The sequence below is a fragment of the Tyto alba genome, unplaced genomic scaffold (assembly GCF_018691265.1).
Source record: "Tyto alba isolate M040663 unplaced genomic scaffold, T.alba_DEE_v4.0 Super-Scaffold_1, whole genome shotgun sequence".
NCBI classification, from domain to species: domain Eukaryota; kingdom Metazoa; phylum Chordata; class Aves; order Strigiformes; family Tytonidae; genus Tyto; species Tyto alba.
Window position 1 is genome coordinate 38,263,374 of NW_024881261.1, and position 22,034 is coordinate 38,285,407.

At 47.1% G+C, this 22,034-nt stretch overlaps 2 protein-coding genes across 9 annotated transcripts in view; one reads left to right on the forward strand and one right to left on the reverse strand.

Annotated features, from left to right (window-relative positions):
• Positions 1–3,572, reverse strand: part of MICU1 (mitochondrial calcium uptake 1) — a 111,605-nt gene extending 108,033 nt beyond the window's left edge. For 5 of the 6 annotated variants that reach the window (XM_042788528.1, XM_042788525.1, XM_042788504.1 and 2 more), the window contains exons 1-2: positions 3,520–3,572; positions 2,335–2,425 (exon numbers count right to left, since the gene is read on the reverse strand). The gene's annotated coding sequence lies outside the window, so the exon portion shown is untranslated. Of the gene's footprint in view, positions 1–2,334; positions 2,426–2,875; positions 2,973–3,519 lie in introns of those variants that run through there. The other variant, XM_042788511.1, reaches the window with a different exon arrangement.
• Positions 3,573–11,108: 7,536 nt separating this feature from the next.
• Positions 11,109–22,034, forward strand: part of MCU (mitochondrial calcium uniporter) — a 101,899-nt gene continuing 90,973 nt past the window's right edge. For all 3 annotated transcript variants that reach the window (XM_042789091.1, XM_042789079.1, XM_042789090.1), the window contains exon 1: positions 11,109–11,313. In XM_042789091.1, the coding sequence (XP_042645025.1) occupies positions 11,176–11,313 (138 nt within the window). In that variant the 5' untranslated portion in view covers positions 11,109–11,175. The remainder of the gene's footprint in view (positions 11,314–22,034) is intronic.

Consider the following 22,034-nt stretch of genomic DNA (forward strand, 5'->3'; position numbering starts at 1 on the left):
CTGTAACCCCGTCACAGAAAGCCACCAGATTCCTCAGGCCCGATTTGCCCTTAGTGAAGCCCTGTTGCCTGTCACCAGTCACCTCCTTATTTTCCATGTGCCATAGCATAGATCCAGGAGGATCCACTGCACGATCTTGCTGGGCACAGAGGTGAGACTGACTGGCCCACAGTTCCCCAGGTCTTCCTTTTTCCCATTTTTAAAAACGGGGGTTATGTTTCCCCTTTCCCAGTCAGTGAGAATGTCACCGAACTGCCACAACTTGTCAAATATGATAGCCAGTGGCTTAGCCACTTCATCCGCCAGTTCCTTCAGGACCCTCAGATGCATCTCATCAGGTCCCATGGACTTGTGCAGCTTCGGGTTCCTTAGACGGTCTTGAACCTGTTCTCCTACAGTGGGTTTGTTCTTCATTCTCTCAGTCCCCACCTTTGCCTTCCACACCTTGGGCGGTGTGGCTGGACCCCTTGCTAGTGAAGGCTCAGGCGAAAAAGTCACCGACTACCTCCGTGTTCCTCCTTCTAGTGAGGGCCCACATTTTTTTTAGTCTTCAGATTTTACTATGACTCGTTGGATTTCTTACGAAGACTGTCAAACACATCACTCTAAAGATATATAGCCATCCTCCTCACTAAGAGGTTGCCATGCCATCTGCAACACACCTTTGTCTTGTTAAACAGAACAGTTTTAAGAGAAGTAATAATATTCTTCTCAAAGGCATACAATGATAGCTACAATACCCAAAGACTCAGAGTAACTGTTTCCTACTTAATTATCCCAAATAGTATCATCACACACAAAGGCACATCCACAAGACACTTTTTCACTGACACCCCTGCAACATTCCAGCAGGAACACACAACATCTGGAAAATTAGCAAATAAGGTTTTTTTATTTCATTCTCATTCTCAGCCCTACCGCACCGAACTGTGTTAAAATACTGTGCACCACTAAGGCCACTGAAAACTTGGGAAGAATAAAATAAGTATTTCCATATCCCAGCTCAGTCCATTTCAAGAAGTGTTACTGCAGCAAACAGAATGGCATGCAACAACATGATTTTATACTGAACCTAACCTGATTGATACATAACCTATTTTGCTCAAGAAATGCAAAAATGGTTATTTCCACATTCTAGATCTAAATATAGCTGACGGCTCCCTCAAGTATCACCTGCAAAATGTAATGCTTATGGGATACTGCTTCAAAGCCCTTGTGGAACTTCAAATGATTTGCAAGTCTTGCACTCTGTCCTGTTAAACTGCCTGAAGACAATGGTAAAATCTCTCCTCCAAAAACACTACCACAAGCTTACCCAGGAACCTGACTTCTCAGCCTGAGAGGCACAACAAGATCCAATACACAGAAGTTACACAAAGACTAATAAGATACAGAGAGCTACAGAGGGCACCCAGTAGGCAGACACTAATGATGTAAGCAAAGCACACCATTCTTTTTCCTCCAAAGCATGAAATTCCAACTTTAGTTTAAGAAGCACAATGAATATCACAAAAGTTTCTGCAGAAAATTAGTCAGTTTCAGAATGAGCCGTTTCCACAATTAAACAAAGAACAGGGGGTTACATGAGCTGAAGATACACTGCTGACCATGTACATTATACTCCTAACATACCACTGAATACCAGAAAATTTAAAAGGATGGTTCTAAGCCACAGGACCCTCCATGCCCTCTTCTGGCAGCAGCTACACCAGTTAAAGAAGCTGCTGCCAGAAACTGGTGGCCGCCAGAGTCTCAGAGAAGTGGGCAGTGATGACACCGATTTCTCTCGCACCCCTGGGCTGGCCAAGAAACGCTTTATTGCTCCAGACAGAGAAGCACATAGAGCTTAACCATCTTCAGTTAGTTTGGGTCAGTTGGGTTTTTTTTTAAAATACCTCCCTATGTTCAAATACATTTTTACTGAGTGCATAGAAATAGCACATTGCATTAGGGTTTTGATTTTGGGGTTTTGTTTTTTTTTTCATATATTTTATGGAAATGGCACAACTGAGGTTGGGTTGACGGGAAGCTCCAGGCAGTAGACTTCTTCCACAGCTTGCTCCCATGTTTGCTTCACTCCTCCTTCCAAATCACACAGCACTGCCTGAGGCCTTCCAACAGAAGTCAGCACAACTTTTCACAGTGTAAAAAGGCAGCCTATTTTCCCATAGCTTTAGGAGAAACTCTAGGTGAACACTTCAGAACAAGAAAAAATCCAAACAGTGCAGATTTCAGGGTAAATACCAGCCAGATGGTTATTTCAGCAGTTAAAAATATCTGAGAGCAGGGTCACAGCATGCTATGAGTTGCACACCCCAGAAATATCATCCTCACCTGTAGCACAAGAGTATTTGCTCCCAGCTTGCAGATCAAGTGGTCACAAAGAATGCAAGGAATTATTTTTTAGCGATTGCAGGCCCGTGTTCTAAAAACAAGAAGGAAACAGAATAAAGATTATAACTGCTACCAGCAACATGCTGAACACAATTTCCCTCCTGGCAGTCATGCTCTGCATATTAGTGCTTGCACAGATCAGCCTCAGCACTCGTATCTCAGACTGCCCACCAAATAAAGCCAGGAGGGGAAAAACGGTCATGCAGCTAATCAAAAGAAAAAAACAGGGCTTGACTTTAACTGAAGTTTGAGCTGACACTTGGGTTTTTAAAGAAGCAAGCCTCAAAAAATCCTCCCTTCTTTGATCTACCCACCCACTAAACTCATTCAGTTTTACTGTATTTCCCAAGCAGCTCATTAAACTAAAGTCAAATACAGTACACATAAAGCACGTCACGATAAAAATCAGGTCCTTCTATACTCTTAGCAGTTTATTAACCCAAATTCACCCTAGAGGTTTTTCAAAAGACAAACTGCATACCAAATAAAGTTTGGCCGTACAGTGAAGTTAAAGCTGTTTAACGAATCACTATTAAGAAAAACTGCTTTGGCATTAACTATAACATACAGTGATAATTCACACAGCCCGGGCAATGCCGTGAGCAATCCCCTACAGCGACAACAAAAACAAACCAAAACTGGGGAGCGGAGACTCAACACCTTGTACTACAGGAGAGCTCCCCTAAACCCTTCTTGCAGGACCTCCTAGGAAGAGGATCCTGCTTTCTCCCGGGGCTTTCCCAGCAGGAAAAGCGCTCCCTAAGGTTTATTTCATAGGGAAGAAATATGACAGCCGGGGCGCCGGGGGAAGGAGAAGCCACGACACGGCATCCCGAGGAAAGCCCGGTTTTCCCTCAGTCCCGAGGCCTGGGCCCCCCCCCCCGCCCTAAACCCAGACCCCCTTCCCTCAGGCCTCGGCCTGGGCCTGAGCGCCCCCCCCGCCCGTTTTCACGGTGAGCGCCCGCCTACACGCCCGCAGCCCGCTCCCGCCGGAGCGCGGGGAAGGGAAGGAAGGGGCCGGGCCGAGCGGTGGCACCGTGTCGTGCGCCGTTACCGGCCGGGGGGGGTGGAGGGGAGAGCGGGCAAAACCCCCGGCCCGGCCCGGCCCGGCCCGGCCCCGCTCACCTCAGCCCGGCCACCGGCCCCGCCGGAGCGCGCGCAAGGCCCCGCCCACCGCGCCCGGCGCTTCCGCGGGCGGGGCCACGTGTGCGGGGGGCGGGGCCTGCGCGGAATGGGGCGGGGCAAGTTGCTAAAGGGGCGGAGCCTCTGGGGCGGCCGGTCAAGGGAGACGTCTGTACGTGTCGTGCAAGGCCCGCGTGTAGGGGCTGAGGCACCTATATGTGTAGGTCTTGAACTGCTTCTATAGACCGTATGAGGAGCGTTTCTATAGGTTCTGTATATAGGGTCTGAGGGGCTTTTATACACAGCCTGGGAACACCCACACAGGTGGTCTCAGGCTCTTAAACATCAGTTCTGGAAAGGTTTGTATATAGGATCTTGGGGCCTGTATATATGGGTCCTGAAAGGCTAGTGTATAGTGTATGCAGAGCATGTCTATAGGTCCTGGAGGGCCTGTATATAGGGTCTGAGGGGCTTGTATATAAGGGCTTATATATACAAGTCCTGAAAGAGGTATGAGGGGGCTGCGTGTATAGGGTCTGCGCAGACACAGGGGCCAAAGGGGTCTATACACAGTGTCTGAGGGGTCCATATGCAGGGTTTGAGGTACCTATATGTAGGTTTAAAGGACCAGTGTAAAATGTCTGGTGTCTGAAGAATGCGTCTATAGGGTCTGCGGGACCTGCAAGCCCTCGGCTATTTTTGCCATGCCCTATTGAATGTCCCCAGTTTTATTTCCGCAATAGGTAATTTTCTCCCTCCAGGCAAACACTTCACATGCCGGAGGGGCTCCTCGCTCACCCATGGGCACCTGGAGCAGACAGGTGATGGAGGTGCCCTTGGTACTGGAAAGTGTACTGAGAGATCTACAAACTCAGCAAAAGAAGGATTAGGGAGCTCTTCTATATCAGTATAGAAATGCAGAAAATACGATTTTTCAGGCGTGACCATCTAAACTGCAAGTTATTTACTAGTATATGAACTGAACTGCTTTCTCTTGCTTTTTTTTTTTTTTTTTTTTTTTTCCCCCTGCCATATCTGGTTGAACATTTCTGTGTGTTTCCAATGATATTTCACTTTAAAAAACAATGGTATTTTCTTGTGAGAAATGTGTCTCATGAGCAGGTAGTTCTGTGGAATCCGGAACAGTTGCTGGCTCCAGACCTGCGGCAAGAAGAGCCAACACTGCTGTAGTGCGGCACAGCCTGAATTAGCAATGAAATAGAAATCATGGCCTGTTATAACTAACCCTCACCCTGCAAGCAATGCCTGCAAGACTGGTCGTGTAGTATTAACCACATCCTCCTGTTTCTGCATGGGTTTCCTCCCTAGGCTATTGAATTTATAAATAAAATCTTCATGGGAGGGTTTATTTTTCCCATTGGCCATAATATTTACAAAACATTAGGGGAATTATTTCCATTGAGCTGCCAGCTTGACACCTCCCACCACAATAAACTTCTAACCTATTGGGAAAGGGCTCAGGATGATGCCTGCAGGTAGGAAACCCTCTCCTTGATCAAGATACAAAAGATATCTGGGTCCCGCTGCTGTGACAGCATTTCCTTCATTCTGCCTGCAGCAGGTCCTTTCCAAATGGAAGGTGCTGCATGCGGCTGGAAAATGTGGGCATGGACTCTGGGTGGAGAAAAGTGGTGTGAAAGGAGAGAGAGGGGAGAGAGAGAAAAGCGAGAAAGGAGAGAAAAGCGAGAAAGGAGAGAAAAGAGAAAAAGAAAGCAAGAAAGGAAAGAAAGGAAAGAAAGGAAAGAAAGGAAAGAAAGAAAGAAAGAAAGAAAGAAAGAAGAAAGAAAGAAAGAAAGAAAGAAAGAAAGAAGAAGAAAGAAAGAAAGAAAGAAAGAAAGAAAGAAAGAAAGAAAGAAAGAAAGAAAGAAAGAAAGAAAGAAAGAAAGAAAGAAAGAAAGAAAGAAAGAAAAGAAAGAAAGAGAAGAAAGAAAGAAGAGAGGAAGGAAGGGAGGAAGGAAGGGAGGAAGGAAGGAAGTGATATGACGAGAAGAAATGGTCTCAAGTTGTGTCAGGGGATCTTTGAATTGTATATTAGGAAAAATTTTTTTCATCAAAACGGTTGTCAAGCACTGGAACATGCTGCCGAGGGAAGTGGTTGAGTCACCATCCCTCTGTGTGTTTAAAAGAGAAGTTGATGTGGTGCTTAGGGATGTGGTTTAGTGGTGGAGTTGGCAGAGCTACAGTAACGGTTGGACGTGGTGATCTGAAAGGCTTTTTCCAACGTAAAGAATTTGATGATGGGGAGGGGAGGGGGAGGGAGGGGAGAGAAGGGGAGGAAAGGGGAGGGAAATTATGTGTGCAGCACTTTTCCGTGTGGAAACACTCTCCAGAGTCTTTGAAAAGACCTTACTTTCTTATTTGGGGTGCTTAGCATGGTTTTATTCATACTTCTAGGGGTTATGCCCCACACATATAGGGCAGGGACCTCCCCAGGGTCAAATGCCTCCGCAACAACACAGGGGGCTGGCAGGAGTGCATCCCTCCTACAGCACCCGCCTTTTAACAGCGATGGGTGCTACCCAGAGAGGCAAAACACAATAAACTTTTCTATACCGGATTTATCGGAGAGGAAAGCAGCAGCAAGGCCAGCCCAGCAGCACTATGATTTCATTTCATCTCATGCACTAATGAGATTTAAAATCAGGCAAGTGCATGCCTGCACGCCTCACCCAAAGGGGGGCTTTTTTTGGACAGCAGAGTTGCTGGGAAGGAAATGGGACACCTTGAAAATAAATGTGGCCCAGTGTCATCAGCAGCTGGGATTTGGGGGAACAAGAGTTGCTCTTCCAGGACAGAGCAATGCCCAGGAGGCCCCATCCCAAACGGTTCCCATGGCAGTGAAGGAACATCATCTTTTTCAGCTCTCTCTGGGGCAGGACAGCCCCAAGATGTAAACTTGGAGGCTAATTTTTGAACGAAGGGAGGGACCCCAGCAAACCCAGTCGAGGGATGCTATTTTCTCTGGGGTTGTGGGTGGGTGCATCGGCTGCTGCGGCTGTGCCCGGCGGCTCAGGAATGGGATGGCAGCAGGAAGGGAAAATGAGAAAGGCACGCCTGGGTCATGTGCGCCTCGGCATCTAGATCAGAGGGAGGATTCACTGCTGGGAAGGCTAATTTTAGGTATTTTAATTTTAGTTGCTTCCAGATGCCTCTTAGGTTGGGTCTCTTCAGGCTTTAATGAACACCCCACTAAAAAAATACTTTTTCTGGAGGCATAAATAGACAGTGATTTCTCTTCAGGAACATGGGAGGCTGCTGATTCCTGCCACTGCCCTCCTGCAGTGAAAACACTGCAAGGATTTCTAGGACGGACCTTTTGGCGAGGCTTAAGGTGATGCCAGGAACTTGAAGGGGTCACTGCACGGCTGGGGTGCGGCGGCACGCAGAGGTCTGGCCACCTCCGATGGAAACACCGGACCCCAAAAGGAGACCACGCCACAGCGGGCAAATGCTGGCATGTTTGGGTAATTCAGGGTTTATAGCTGAGGTCATGCAATGGGCCAAGGACCGTCATCCTGCCCAGCCCAGCGGCATTTCCTCATCATAACTTATTGCTCCATGAGCAGCTGTTGCGGTGCTCAGCTTACGGAAAATGGCCAACACCGTTTCTTTATCGGCAGGTAGACTCTGCCCCTCTATCCCAGGGTTGTGCTGTGTAATCTGCATTAGCCTGAAAGCACCAACTTTTCCTCTAAATAAAAAGGGGCAAGATGCACTTGGGCCTGGCACCCTACCGAACTTACTCATCCACCCACACCTCATGTACCTGCAGCGTTTTTCACGTGCATCAGCCTCTGTGTGAAGGATTTTGCAGATTGATATGATTGATGTGATCATCCCTGGACTTTTATAGGAATAAAATAAATCCTATATTTAAATAACACAAAGAAAATGCTGAGCCTGTGGACTAAGAGACTATTTGGGTATCTTTTGTTTCTAGCTGGCTTATTTAAACTAAAAACTTTGGGCCTTGCTCAGGTCTGAGCCAAAGTGTTGAGTGTGCCCATGGCTCATCGCAGCTTCACTTTCTCTTAAATAAGTATTTAATTTGCAGGAGGACATCATCCACGCCTCCATCAGCAGTATCAGGATGGTTGATGGGAGTTTGAGGCTTTAGCTTTCCACTTCGGTCTTTCCCACAGCAATAATATTAATTGGGAATGCTGGTGTGCTTTTCCCCATCAATTCTTCTCAGGAGCAGCTTTCCAGTATTCAGCCATCTATAATTATAAGCACCAGGAGAAAGCCTTGTTAAATACATTATTTTATTTAGGTTTTCCAAGAGTGGAAGATGCTTCTAGCAGCGTACTGGGAGCTATTTGACCTAAAAAGACGGGGTTTCGTTTTGGTGCCAATATCCTCACCCCTTTCACCCCCTGCACTCTTGAGAAGCCTTTCCCTGCTGGCTCGTATAATTGCAAAGGGTATTGATCTCGGGACTCGCATTTAATTCCCATTTCTATGCTTTGTAATGAGTGCCCACATGCTCAGCACGGGTTTGCTAACAAATTATTTGCCTTTCTGCTGCCCTCAGCCTTTGTTCATAGCCAGTCTTCCCCCACCTCTGTCAAATACTCCCTGGAAATGTTTAAACTCTGCCTAAAATATGACTTCAGGTGAGCACTTCCAGCTCCTCTCTAAAGAGAAATAAATATCTAAATATGTAATATGAATGGCTGGCGGAGTAGAGAATAGGAGAGAACTCTTGGGGCAGGGCTGGCAGCCCAGGGTCTGCTGGAGGTGCCCATCCCTGCCCTCCCCTGGAGCTGCCAGCACTGAGGCCTTGTAGGAAGGCCCATGGGGAGGGCAATATAGGCTCACCCCAAACATGTCTCTGCTCACCCAGCCAAAAAAAAGCATTGGGTTCGGTAGTTTATGGCATGAAGAAGTGGCTCTGCCCCAAACCACTGCTGGGGCTGCATCTTGCCCTCCTCCCTTGGACCTTCCCCATCCTGAGGACTGACTTCCTCCCCCTTTCCTGCCTTTCTCATCTTCTTTTTCCAGCTTCTCTAGGCTGCATTAACCCCAGTTTTGCCATTTTGAGGCTTTTAACCCCATTGTGTGGTGACGCTGCTAACCATACTGGGGAGAGGCTGGTGTCCCTGGGGAGGGACCCCCCGGCTGTGGTCCGTGAGGCGGCTCTTTGGCCAAGATGTGCAAGGGAGCATCCTCCAGTGCCGATGATCCCAGGATCATTGCAGAGGGCTGCACTGCACAAAATCCTTATTTCGAAGCCTTTTTCCTCCTGCTATCAGTTTTCACTGTGGAAGGAAATGGAAATACAATAAGCAGGTACTGAGCAAAGGTTCAATCTGATCTGAGCAGTGAAGCACAGAGCAGCTGCTGCAATAGGTCTCCTTGATCTTGCAAGAAGTGCTAAACGTGCTATGCTGGAAAGATTGTAGTTAAATCCTTCCAGAAGGACACAGTTGAGGCGACGGCTTCAACCACTTTTTCCCAGCCGACAAAGAGAAGGAAGGCAAGAACAATCCCTGCAGGAAAACCCATCCAGAAATGAGGATTGAGGTGGAGGATTGCTCAGTGATGAGCTGTGTGTCACCAAAATGATGTTGCTTGGGGTAAAGCTGAGAACAACCCTATGGCATCTGAGCAATGTGCAGGCAGGACTTGGGGAAGGCAGCACTGGAGGGAGATGGGGAACAGAAGGAGGAGGGAACCGGCGTGTTGCAATCGTGACGGTGATGGCTGAAGTACATCCCTATCACCCCATCACCTGGTCACTCTGTATTTTAAGAAGGTCTTGGTCGCAAACAGGGGTGGTAAATAGTAGCCAGAGTCTCTCAGCCTGCACCTTCCCAATGCGTTTAGCAACCTCTGGCCTTGTGAACAGTTTTCTCACCATTAATTTCCAGTGAGTCGCTTTTCCTGAGCATCCTCCTTTCCTCACCTGCCAGGAGAAGGTGCATCCTGGTTGTCCCATGCAGTGAGGACCCAGCCTCCTCAGTTTCAAAAAAATAATAATAATACAGGATCCCAGCTGCTTTTAAGCCAATGCACTTTGTTTCAGTCCCAGCTGTAACAGTATTGTTGTACATGGAAACTGCTTTTGCATTAATATTTTTTAAAGCTCCATTTTCTAATGAGCAATTCTGGGGCCACTTCCAGTATTAAAAGCGATAGGCTCACTGCCCTTCTGGACTATTCCTTCCCAGGAATAAAAACGTAGCCGCTGGCAGTATTGTAACAACTCCCAGGCTGAAGGGAAAGGTCTTTTCTAAGAAAAATAATCCAAGTAAATCACCTTTCAAGAAACAACTGAGCACATATTGCTTATTTAGCCCAGACGCTGCAAGGTCTACACTGGTGGCCTGGTCCACTGTGGGTACAGCTGCATCTTTCACTCTGCAATATATATGTATGTGTGTGTATATACATATATATATATATTTTCATTACTCACTTTTTATACCTTTCATTGAAACTACCATGGGGGTAGGATGCCGGTGTGGCCTGTCACCCCGAATCCCTGCTCCTTCCTCACATTGCATCCCCAGGGCCATGGTGGTGCCTTCCTTGCTGCACCCTGTTACGGTGCACCCCACGGTGCACCCCCTCCCCAGTGCTCCCCATCTCCCTGGTGCCCCCCCTCTCTGGTGCACACCCTCCCCAGTGCACCCCCTCTCCTGGTGCACCCCTTCCCTGGTGCATCCCCTCCCTGGTGCTCCCCATCTCCTCGGTGTCCCCCCTCCTCGGTGCACCCCATTTCCCCGCATCACCTCCCCCTAGCGCACCCCCTCGCCTGGTGCTCCCCATCTTCCCACACCCCCTCCCCAGTGCTCCCCATCTCCCCAGTGCACCCTCTCTGCTGGTGCTCCCCATCTCCCCGCACCCCCTCACCTAGCGCACCCCCTCCCTGGTGCTCCCCATTTCCCCAGTGCACTCTCTCCCCGGTGCTCCCCATCTCCCTGCACCCCCTCCCCAATGCTCCCCATCTCCCCAGTGCACCCCCCCCCGGTGCTCCCCATATCCTCGCACCCCCTCCCGAGTGCACCCCCTCCCCAGTGTTCCCCATCTCCCCAGTGCACCCCCCCCGGTGCTCCCCATATCCTCGCACCCCCTCCCGAGTGCACCCCCTCCCCAATGCTCCCCATCTCCCCAGTGCACCCCCCCCGGTGCTCCCCATATCTTCGCACCCCCTCCCGAGTGCACCCCCTCCCCGGTGCTCCCCATATCCTCACACCCCCTCCCCAACGCTCCCCATCTCCCCAGTGCACCCCCTTCCCCTAGCGCGCGCTCTCCCCGCCCCGCCCCGCCCCGCCCCCTCCCGCCCTGGCCACGCCCCGGGGGAGACCCCGCCCCGCCCCTCCCCACCGGCCCCACCCCGCGGCGCCCCCGCTGAGGAGTTTCCCTGCCCTCTAGCCCGCGCGCGGCTCCGCCCACCACCGCCGGGGGAGGGAACGCCGCGACCAATCACCTCTCCGGGCAGGGCATCGTCGCGGCGCCGATTGGCGGCCCCGGCCTGGCTTGACGAGCCCCGGGCCGGCGCAGGGAGCGCTCCGATTGGCCGCCGCCGCCGGTCGGCCCCGCCCCCCGCAGCCCCGCCCCCCCCCTCCCCGGGCGGCAGCAGCCACCGCCGCCGTCGCTGCCGCCGCAGCGTGAGGCGGCTCCAGCGGCGCGATGGCGGCCACGGCGGGCAGATCGCTGCCGCTCCTCCTCTGCCGCCGCCCCGCCGCCGCGCTGACGGCGGCCGGTTGCTTCCCGGCGCTGGGGCGGCGCCGCCAACAGCAGCAGCAGCAGCAGCAGCGACACCGGACGGTGAGTGAGGCGGGAGCCGTGCCCTTCAGGCGGCGGGCGCGGTGCCGGCAAGCCGCGGGCGGCGGAGACGCGCGGGGGGGCCCCGGCTCCTCTTTCTGCCCCGTTCCCCGCGAGGCGGCTGCGCCTTATTCTTCGCGCCGAAACTTGAGCAGAGCCCCCCCCCCCCCCCCCCCCCCAGCCCCGCTCCGGTAGCGGGCAGCTTCCCCGGCCCTCCCCGCCGCCGGCTCTGCCCCGGGAACAGGCGACACCCCGCCGCCGCCGTACCTCTTCTTTTTTTTTTTTTTTTTTTTTTTTTTTTTCTTAAAATCCCCTTCTCCTGAGGGCGCGGGAGCGGCCCGGCGCAGCCCGCGGTACCGGCGATGGGCTCCCGGGGCGGGGGTCGGGTCCCGGCGGGGCGCGGCCGCCAGGTGGCGCTCGGGGCCGCCGCGAGCCGGAGGTGGCGGGGGGGGGGCGGGAGCTCCCCGGGGGGGGGTGAGGGGGGGCTGACGGTTTTGGCGGGGGGAGCATCGTCTCTGGAGAGGGCGAGCACAAGCGCCTGGCGGCTCTTCGCTTTTTTTTTAATTTAAAATTCATTTTTAAATATTTTCCTCTTTCTTTTTTGCCGCCTCCCCGCCACCCCCTTCAAGGTCAGGCAGGGGAGATGCTCCCCGTGTCATCCAGGTTGGTGCGGCTTTAGGAAGGGTTGGGGTGAGGGATGGGGGGCAAGGAAAAGTCAGTTTTTGTTCGCTTCCCTTGCAGAAGCGGCGTGCTTCATGGTTCTGCCAAGCACAGGGAAGACTCGCAGCACATGCGTTGCTTACTATGTCTCTTAGGGTGGAAAAAAACTGTAAAGGCAGCAGGTTGCGTCTTGGAGCTCGAAAGATTTGCTAAAAATACCGGGAGGTTTTTTTTTTTTTTTCTTTTTAAACTAAGGGAACAGTATGTAACCATGGGATATTCTTCTACCTTTGCCACAGTCTGTTTTATTGGTGCCTATAAAAAAAGCTGCCGTTGGAGGTGCGCACCTGTCGCTTGCTTGTTGTTTTGCCGAAGCAACTAATCTCAAAACTACCTTAAAGCCACCAAAATCGTGTATTAATCGGGTGATGGAGCGGGGCTCTGAGCTCCTCTGGAATAGCAGCTGTAACGCTGGGTCCCCGGGGCGCTGTTTAAAGAGCAGCTAAGCATTTGTGCCTTGTATCTCCAGGGTGCCGGTAGTTCCTCTGACGGTGTCGGTATGTTTTCATGGTGATGGGATACCAGAGGTTCTGTCGGTGTCAAGTGTCTCAGTTGCATCAGTCCCGTATTTGCAGTGCGGTCGTTCACATGTGTGAAGTGTGACCTTTGTAGCATTGACTTTAGATTTAGTAAATACCAACCTGGCAAGTGAGGCCACCAGTACCCTGGATTCTGGTAAGCTGTGGAACAGCCTTTTTAGTTTTTGTAATTATCATTTTGGTTGTCTCTTTTGGCAATCTATCCCAGAAAATAATAAATTATTTATCTAAATTTAAGTTGACCTTTGTGATTAATTTAACAGAGACTCAGATTCATGCTTGATTCCACTAATTGGGCGAAGCGTAGCAGTAAATATGCAAGAAGATTAAAACCAACCATTAAAAACATTAAAACATCTTCTGTTTGTCTGGGATACTTCGCTGCTGCTGTGGCCCTGCCTGAGTGGACACTGCTGAAACGTGGGCATCCTGAGGAGCACGCTGAAATCATACTGTCACAGCCGTCTCCTTCGGGTGCTGGGGGAAGGAGAAGGATTTTGCTTGTGTCCCGTGGGCTGATGATTAGAAAGCTCTTCTGGCTTTAGTACTGGTTGAGTTACGCTGTTTGATTTTTGGCAGCTTGGCTGTTTGTGGTGTTGCAGTGATGAGTTTTGGGGGTTTTCTTCTTTTCAATAGGGAGGTTGTACCCACGTCGGTTCAGTAGGTGTTGAATGGTGAAGTGTCCCTGAGAGGCTCGTGATCAGGTGGGAACTTGCTGTGAGCAGGTTGGGACCTGGTATCTAATTGTTCGTTTCAGCAGTATCTGTAAGGTGCCTATTTATCTTCTCACAGAAAAGATGAGTTATCCTTTCCGTCACGCTGCACTTGAGAAACTATGTGGACCGCTGGGAGAGAGTAGAGACCTGAAAGCTGCCGAATCCTAGAATAAATGTTGTCCAAGCAGAAATTGCAGGAACTGGAGCTCTTCATAATAAAGAGAAAATCAAAAGGACGTTGCTGCAAAGAGGGAGGAGAAAACCAGAAAATCTGTGTTGGGTAGAAGAAGAAGCAATAGGCTTGCAGTGTGAGAAGTGTGATTTGGTTAAGTGCTGGCAATCTTTTTACTGACAGAGTAGTGAAATGCTGAATTATTTACTGGGAAAGCTGTTCAATCTTCATTATTGGAGGTGGTTAGGACGGGTTAGGCTCACATAAACTGGTTATGGCTGATAAACAATTAGTCCTGCTCTGTGATAGGACTGGACCATATAAGCTTTGTGATTCTATAGATTAAATTATGAAGTAGGTAGGAAGAGTTTGTATAATATAGGTGTAATTAATAGAGCGATTATATTAGGTATGTCTGTGCAGTATTGTTGTTAATGCAATCAATTCTACTTGATTACTTCTCGGGATGTCTGGTTACTAGCAGAGGTGATAAATCAAATGAGCTTTCTTGAAATAGGGTGGAAATACTAAATGGTCTTATGGATCAGTTCTTTCAAAAGGGATCTAAAATATATTGGAAGACCCTAGACCAGTTGACCAGACTGCTGTGAGAAGACAGTACTTTATACAGTAAAATACAGTAATATTGGGAGACTTAGGGCTTGAATGAAAAATTCACAGCTTGCTTGAGAATTTTTAAACCTGAGAGAGTTCAAAATGTCAGAGGGCTCTAGCATGTAGATGTGGGATACGGAGGAGACAGCGAGTCTTCATGTTCTGTCCTAGCTGAACAGTATCACAGGGTCTGAGAGATCCTGGGGGGAGGAGGGTGCGGAATATTTGAATGAGAAGTTCACTTACTGATTTCGGAATAGGGAGAAGCAGGCAGGAGGAAGTGTTTAGTGATATTTGCGAATTTTCCTTCTGAAAGTGACGGTGTTGTGCTTTGCAGGATGACTGTGCAGGGTGAGGAGAGAGCCAGTTGGCATAACCGTGTAGAAAGTGGGGCTGGAGAGTTCATAGTGTTGGAAGAATATGACAGAGCTGAATAAATGGATTTATAGCAGAAGTATCAGAGGTTGCCTCTCTTTTCACTCTCCCAGTCTCAGTTACATGTAAATGGGAGTGGAGGAAGCCTTGTAAAGGAGGAGAGGGGAAAGAATTAGCAAGCACGTTTGCAGTGGAGAAACTGCTGAAGTAGACTGGAGGGTTGTAATGTCAGGGGGAATGAGTGGATGGTTACAGCTTTGGAGATGAGTACAGCTGAATAGTTCATAGAGCGAAACATCAATAGTATCGGCGTTTGTTTTAAGCGGATGCCGTATGTGCTTCCTCGTTGGGAGGGAACTGTGGAGATCTGATGCACTGCTGGGAGGTTGCATGTGAAGACAGGAGGCGAGAGGAGCAGTTTGGTTAATCCGACCAAGGTAACTTCTGCTGGTCGGAAGACCAGAAATGACAGAAGTTGGTATAGGCAAGTAAGATCAGGTGGAATGAATGTATTGTGTGTTGGTTTGTTGGTTTTGTTTCTTTTTTTTTTTTTTTTTTTTTTTTTTCTGTACACCAGCTGTGTGGAAGAAGTGGCAAAGGATGGAGAAGCAGTAAGAAGGTGGGGAGAAGCCTGGCTGGTGGTGGTCAGCAAAGACACTACAAGGTGTGCTCTGGGGGTTGGAGTGCACATCCCCATGCGCTGATGTTTTAAGCAACAGGAGCAGGATGGGAACGAAGCCCTTGGTGGGAGATGTGGCACTTCTTTCGCAGTCTATTGGTGTTTGCTAGGTTATCAACTGGTGGGAAGCGTAGCAGCCATAAATCACAATACTGCCTAATAATTAAGGCCTTTTTCCTGCAGTAGTTTCTAGTGCTTAATACAAAAATTGGTGCTATTTTCCTGTTAGACAGCTTGCCCTTGGAGGAGCATGAAGAGAGAATTGCAGTGGATGTTCCTTGGAGGAAACTTTTCTGAAGCAAGGGAAGCCCCTTCTTTGACTCCTACTTGTTTCAGGTGCTGTGGGTGTTGAGGGTAAGCTGCCAAAGGCAAGAGCTCTGCTACGATGAGATGCGGTGGGGCTGGGAAGCAATCTTTTGTGGAACAGGTTGACAAAGAAGTGAGCTGTAAGTGTTTTTCAAGTATGAGGTGGTAGACAAAGGACTTAAATAAAATGCTGTGCTTTTGCATGTTGAATGTCTAATCTTCGTGGCTTTCTTCCTACAAAGATTAGAGTCTCTTGTTACTGCGTTTCTTGGTGCACGTAGTCAGTGGTTGAGTTATGCTGGATCAGAATGTAATCAGCAGGTTCAGATCTGGAAAAAATACCTGCTGAAAATCAAGAGCTCAGCTGTGTGTGGCGTTCCTATGGTAGTTAATCCTGGTAATTCTTCTAAGCCTGAAAAGGAAAAAACTCAACCTAAGTGAACTGGAGCCAAATTTCAAGTAGGTATTTTATCTCTGCTCCGGATGAGGACTAGGATTACTTGTGTCGATCAGTCCTCCAAGCGGGGTAGGATTTTGGTGCAGGTAGCCCTGTAATTAAGGATGCAATAGACAGCGTATCCTGCAAAGATGAGAGGACTCAGTGCCAAGGAAAGGTGTTCTGGGATGTGAAAAGCCTTGGGAGGAAGATGCAAGGGACATACTGCTGAAGCTGTTGCAGCATCAATTTCCAGAGAAGCTGTTGCTCGGTAGGAGGGTAATAATTTCCCTGGTGGGCCTCCATAACCATCTCAAACCCTTGCTGTCCCAAGCAACAGTTTATTGCCCTGCTGTTGCCCATCTCTTGAAAGAAATTTATTTAATAGCTGAATCTTGGGGCTCACAAAACTCATGTGGTGGCAGTGACTGGCTGCAAGGATGATGAGACTTGGAAGAATATTTTGGTGTCATGTCTGTATTTTTGCTGAGGACGGCAGCTGGCGGACTGCTTTAATTAACTGAACTTCTGTTTTCTTGACCTTGCATACTGCTGATGGTAACTTTCAAATGACTGATTAAAAAGCTGAAGAACTGCTGGCTATCCAGTAGTTTGAAGTGGGATAAAACAATTATTCTTGCCGGATCTTTGGTTGCACTTGTTGCCTACCCTCACCTCCCATGCTTCCCGTGACGGGACATCCATAGGAGCGGTGACATGCATGCTGCACACTGGGAAGAGATGCATCTGGTGTCACTTTGGAAGTCAAGATGGGATGTGGCTTGAGCTGCAATATAAGCAAATGCCAACCCAGCAGAACATTTATGATGTTGAGGGAGCCCTCGGAAGGGCTGGTTAAACCATAAAGATGGGTCTCTCCACCAGACGTCCTTTTTTTTCTGCTTTTTCCCTTGTCTCTTTCCCACACATGTGCACTTGCTGTCCCACTGACTCCCTGCGTGCCTCGCCCTGGCAGAGAGGGTGGTGAGAACTTATTGATTTTTTGTAGCTAGTTATTGTCACTTGCCTACTCCAGTGCTGGCTAAATTCATTCAAATGCAAAGCAAAGCAAGGTCTGTTGCCTCACACCGGATATACTGCCACAAGGAAGGCTATGGCTCAATGCTGTCTTGAAAAGTTCAGGAGGAAAGAACCTTCTCAACATTTTTACTTCAAATGAGAGGGGGGAATCTGCCCTTAGCTAATTATAGAGCTGTGTTGAAACTTTTGTGCTTTTTAGCTTTATTTGTTAGATTGTGTTGAGATTTTTTTTTTTTTTTTCTCATGAACAAAAACTTAGAGGGGGGGACGACCAGCAAGTATTTTTTGGTGTATGAATGTGGCTAATAGGTTTTGAAGAGAGGCTGAATTAAAAAAAAAAAAAAAAAAAGGCATTTCATAGCTTTTGATGCGCCCATTCACTCAGTGATTAGGAAAAAAGCTTTATTTGGTAGTGTGTGAAGCACACCGTTCTGGGACTTTCCTGATGTGGAAGAGGAGTGCTATATAGGAAGGAGTAGATGTTGTGGGGTTTTTTTTTTGATCATTATTTGATGGTATTACTTTTTTTTTTTTTTATTTATAACTCAGGCTGTGGAAATAACCAAGACTTTGTATGTGGGGTTTGTGTTGGGAAAGGAAGTTATAGTCATGGTAAGGTTTATCCAGTCATCAATATAAAAAATTCAGGACAGCTCTTTTTCCATACAGGGAGCGTTTCTTAGCTGCACTCAGACAGGATGGGTATAGTGCTCCTTACCAGAGTCAAGCCTGAAAAAGAGAAGAAAACTTTCTTTTTTTTTTTCTTGGTGATGGTATTCATTTTCCAAAGCTGTTTTTAGTCTAATCTCGAAGATTAAATTTTCTGTGAGATCAGGTCCCACCCAGTCTTGAGGGTAAAATGTAACTTTTATGATTTCATTTCAGATTTGTGCTATGAGGCCTTTGTTTGCTGTGCTATAAAATAGCATTGAGATGACACAAATCTGTAACTCAAATTACTCTCCTATTTGTAGGTCCATGGAAATGTAGAAATGATTTTAGGTTTTGGATTTTTTTTTTTATTTCCCCATTTCATTATATATTTATTTCAGTGTCAGCTGGTGGTCACTCTACCTGAAATCCCAACTGCTGCTTTGTGTTCCGATGGCCTCTGGTAGCCCTGTGTGGGATAAAGACCTGTCCTTGACAAATTTTGCTATATGAAACTGTGTGCTCTTTGCTCACCATGGAGGAATATTTCTAATCTCTGAAGTGCCCTCTGGATGAGAGACCACCTGTGATATTGCTGATGCGGTTTTCATCATATTTTGGTAGTTGCTTTTTGAGGGCGATCTAGAGCAATCTGGCATTAAGGACTGTTTTATCCTTGAGTATTTAATGATGAAAATGAAGTGACTTGTCCCTTTGCTATTAAAATTTTGGCAAAGTGTTTTCTTCCTGTTACTCAGGTCTCAATTGGTCATCAAAATGAGATGTCATTTTAGTGAACATGAAAATATGCAGTACTTGGATGTGATGTGGAATTATTTTCCAGTAGGGCAAGCCTGTGGGTTATCATGTCTCATGTAAAATACGAAGCGTGTCCACTGTCTTTTTCTGCATTCTTGGCAACTCATAAGGAATTAGGAAATGTAGAACAACTTGCATAACCAGAAGGGAGAAAATGTGGTGAACAACCTCATTTCAGTGATTCGCTTTTGTTGGCTTCCCCAGGAGGAAAGGACTGCCGTGCAATGACGAGACACTCAAATCTCTGAAACTGCTTATCGCTGTAATTAAAACTTGAATTTCACTTGGATATATAACTTAGAAAGGATCAATCGGGGGCAGCCAGCATTAAAAAAACCCTCTGGGTGATTGTCAATCTTGCGTTCTGTCCTGTAGCCTGCTAGGAACAAAATAATTCACTCGGAGGTCATGGCCTAAGACATTTTATAGGGTTTAAGAAAAGCTTTGTGGAAAGTATTGCTGTTTTGAGAGGGTTTTGGAATAACGCTATGGTAACAATTTCGATTGCTTTCGTCACGCAGGTCCCAAGATGTGTATGCAGCTTGATGCTCTTTTTGTTATTCAGAGTTTCTGTAGACTCAGAGCGGCGTGAGGTTGTAAAAATGGGGTGAGGGTGAATGGTTGCTGGGTAGAAGAGGTAAGCCTTGGCTTTGCAGGGTACCACCGAGCAGCATCTATTCATCCCGGTGTGTGCAGGAGCTGGGGACACCGGAACACTCTGTCAGATGATTACTGCTCAGAGCTTCTCACTGCAGAGCATCTGAGTATGGAGTTAGCCAAGGACACCTTTGCTACTGGATTTATCTTAATTGATATACATGAGTTGGAAGGAGGAGTGCAAAATAACTGGATTTCTTGGATCGGCGTGCGTGCAGTTTCAAGTGGGGAAGCTCAGCAAGTGGTTCATGAATGAAGTGACTGTAGAGTTGGTGGCTGGCAAACAGGATCCTTTCCTTCCAGGTTGTGAGGGGAATTTCCAGCTCATCTTCCAATTTTCTAGGTCATTTACTGGAGAAGAATCTGAAGTTTCTCCATGTTTTCCCTGTTCTGCGTCACTATATTACCTTGAAAAGCACCGAGCTTTTCTTATTTTATTTTGTTACGAAGAATGTCACGTTTCTTTAAGCTGAATAATGAGTTTATTGGGATGAGCTCATGGCAATTGTTGCTGTACTTCAGAGCTGCTAAGGAAAAACCTGTTCCCTAAAAGTAGTAATGCAGATGGCTTGTTTCTACATTTGAGACTTGTATGTTTTGGAAATGGCTGGAAGAGCAACTTTAAGGACAGTTCAGTTAGAACTCAACATACGGTCCCTGTAAATTCGTGGCTTTGTCAATGATTTGTAAAAGGTATAGCTTCCAGTGAGCAGGAGGTGCTCCCTTGACATACGGGCTTGCTCGCTGTCAGCTGAAACGTGAATAGGCAGTATCTGCTGAACCGTGTCTGTGTATTCCTTGTCAGACATTGTTCTCCACGTGTTTTCCTTCTGTAAATCCCCCTCGTTAAGGCGCGATGATAATTGTCTTAAACCCTTGTTGTCTTCTGCCAAAAATGACTTCTAATGGTGCTGCATTCGTTTTTGATTTGCAGCTGAAATCTGTAGAATGAATTGCAAATGGATGTTCATCAGCCAGAGTGCAGGCTGTGGAATTTAATCAGAATAGTGGACTTGAAGGTATGTCTCGAAATTAAAGAAATTGGTTGTGGCAGATTATTGTAAAAAGAAATAGACTTTTTCTCTCCACTTAAACCATTTTTTAAAAAACACATCCTCATAATTTACCCGTGGGATATTTCTTAGATATTTGGACTTAAACGATAATGGAGTTTCTGCTTGGCAAAGTAACTCCAAGAGTGTCAATGTTAGATACTACTGTGACAAATTAAGATTTTAAGAGAAAATGGGCTGTTAAAGATAGCACTAGAGTGATGCAGGATTTTTTCTAGTTGTGTGTTAGAAAGCAATAGCTGGGGTCTCGATGATGTTTTCGTATAGAACATTTTCTGTATGGTTACTGTAGTGTCATTATGCATGTAATGCTTACCACTGAGAACAAATTGATATACCATGTTCCATTCATGTTTTCTGCTTCTAGACAAAACTCAGATACAGTCAATATGCAATGTAGCAGTAACTTTTAAAAAGTGATTTAAATTAATTGGGAACCTGTCCGAAACATTGCAGAGATTCTTGTGTGTGGGATAGATGGGAGGAAAGGCTGGCAGAGAAAGAAATTTCTCCCTGAAATAACAGTGAACTGAAAAAGTGCAGAGATTTCTCAGGGGAAAAAAAATGTGGTTCCTTTTTTGGAATGAAAATGCTCTAATTTATCATGTGACTTGGGAAATCCTCTTGGCTTCCTGTGGAGGGGAAAGGGGGAGTTGAACGTTTCATCGGATGATGGAGCATGGCATGCTTGTGATGCATAACAGCATCTGCTACATAAAGAGCTCCCGAGGGATCCTGCTGCTTGCTGCAAGGCTATTGCCATTATCAAGGGACTTGTTTCTAAGGTAGTGATAACAGAAATTCCATTGTCTAAATATTTAGTAGATTTGATAATTAGTCTAGTACAGCACTGTATGGTTTATTCCGAGTTCAGGGATGTTGTATTTAAGAGGAGAGTAGGATTCTTCACTTGGACTTGAGTGTAAGGAAGGGATTTCAGAGAACCAAATCTAATCTCTATCTTAAGGAAGAAGAGTTGTATTATGAGCAAAGTATATTGGTAGTAATGAAACAAGCTCCAAACACTCCCCTCTGAATTAAAGGAATATTTTAAAGAATTTTCCCTTCCTGTTGCAAGTTCCACGTAAGTCGCTTGTACACTTTATGAACTGCCTGGAAAATTTCTGACGGATTACTATTTGGTTTTCATTCAGGCTACAGCCAGTGCCATGCATCATGCAGAAGGACTGAGGGCATGTTGCCTGAGACTATTCCCAGGCAAGTGCAGGCAGTAGGAGTAAGTGTTATGTGAATATCCAGACTCCATTTTGGCTGCAGCATCACATGAGGTTGAATGTACTGGCTTACTTGCAGCCTGCCCACTGCGAAATCTCAGGTTGGTAAATTGGAGGTAACTCCACTCCTTTGGGACAGTAGTTTTTTCCTGAAAAGCTTTTTCATTAATAGAGCTTTTCTCATCGTTTGAAAGGGTTGTTGCAAGAACTTCTTGTGCTCTTCAAAAGTGTGTTACAATGCCATATTGTCCACAGAATTTACTGGCCAGACAGATGAGGTGAGGCTCTGAAAGAAGAGAGCTTTTGGAACTTTTCCAGTTAGCTTCATTGTGAACCTGTTTAATGGTTTGGGTTTTTTTTTTTTTTTTATTTTTTTTATTTTATTTTTTGGACATCTGGAAAAGTGGTATCAAAGGGAGAAACCATTACATGTGTTGAAACATCCATTCCTAGTCGCTTGGCAGGGTGTTGTGAGTCCAATTGCTAAGTAACAAGGAGCTGATGGTCCAAAACAGAGCTTTAGTTTGAAGCCAGAAAACCACGGATTTCTCCAACCACAAAGATGAATAGAATGATGGTGTCCAAGATAAATTTCATCTTAAGAATAATTTTGTCCAGAGATAAAGAACATGATTCAGTTTTGCACACGTACTCATTAAAAATAAATCACAGTTTTGAATCAGCTAGTCA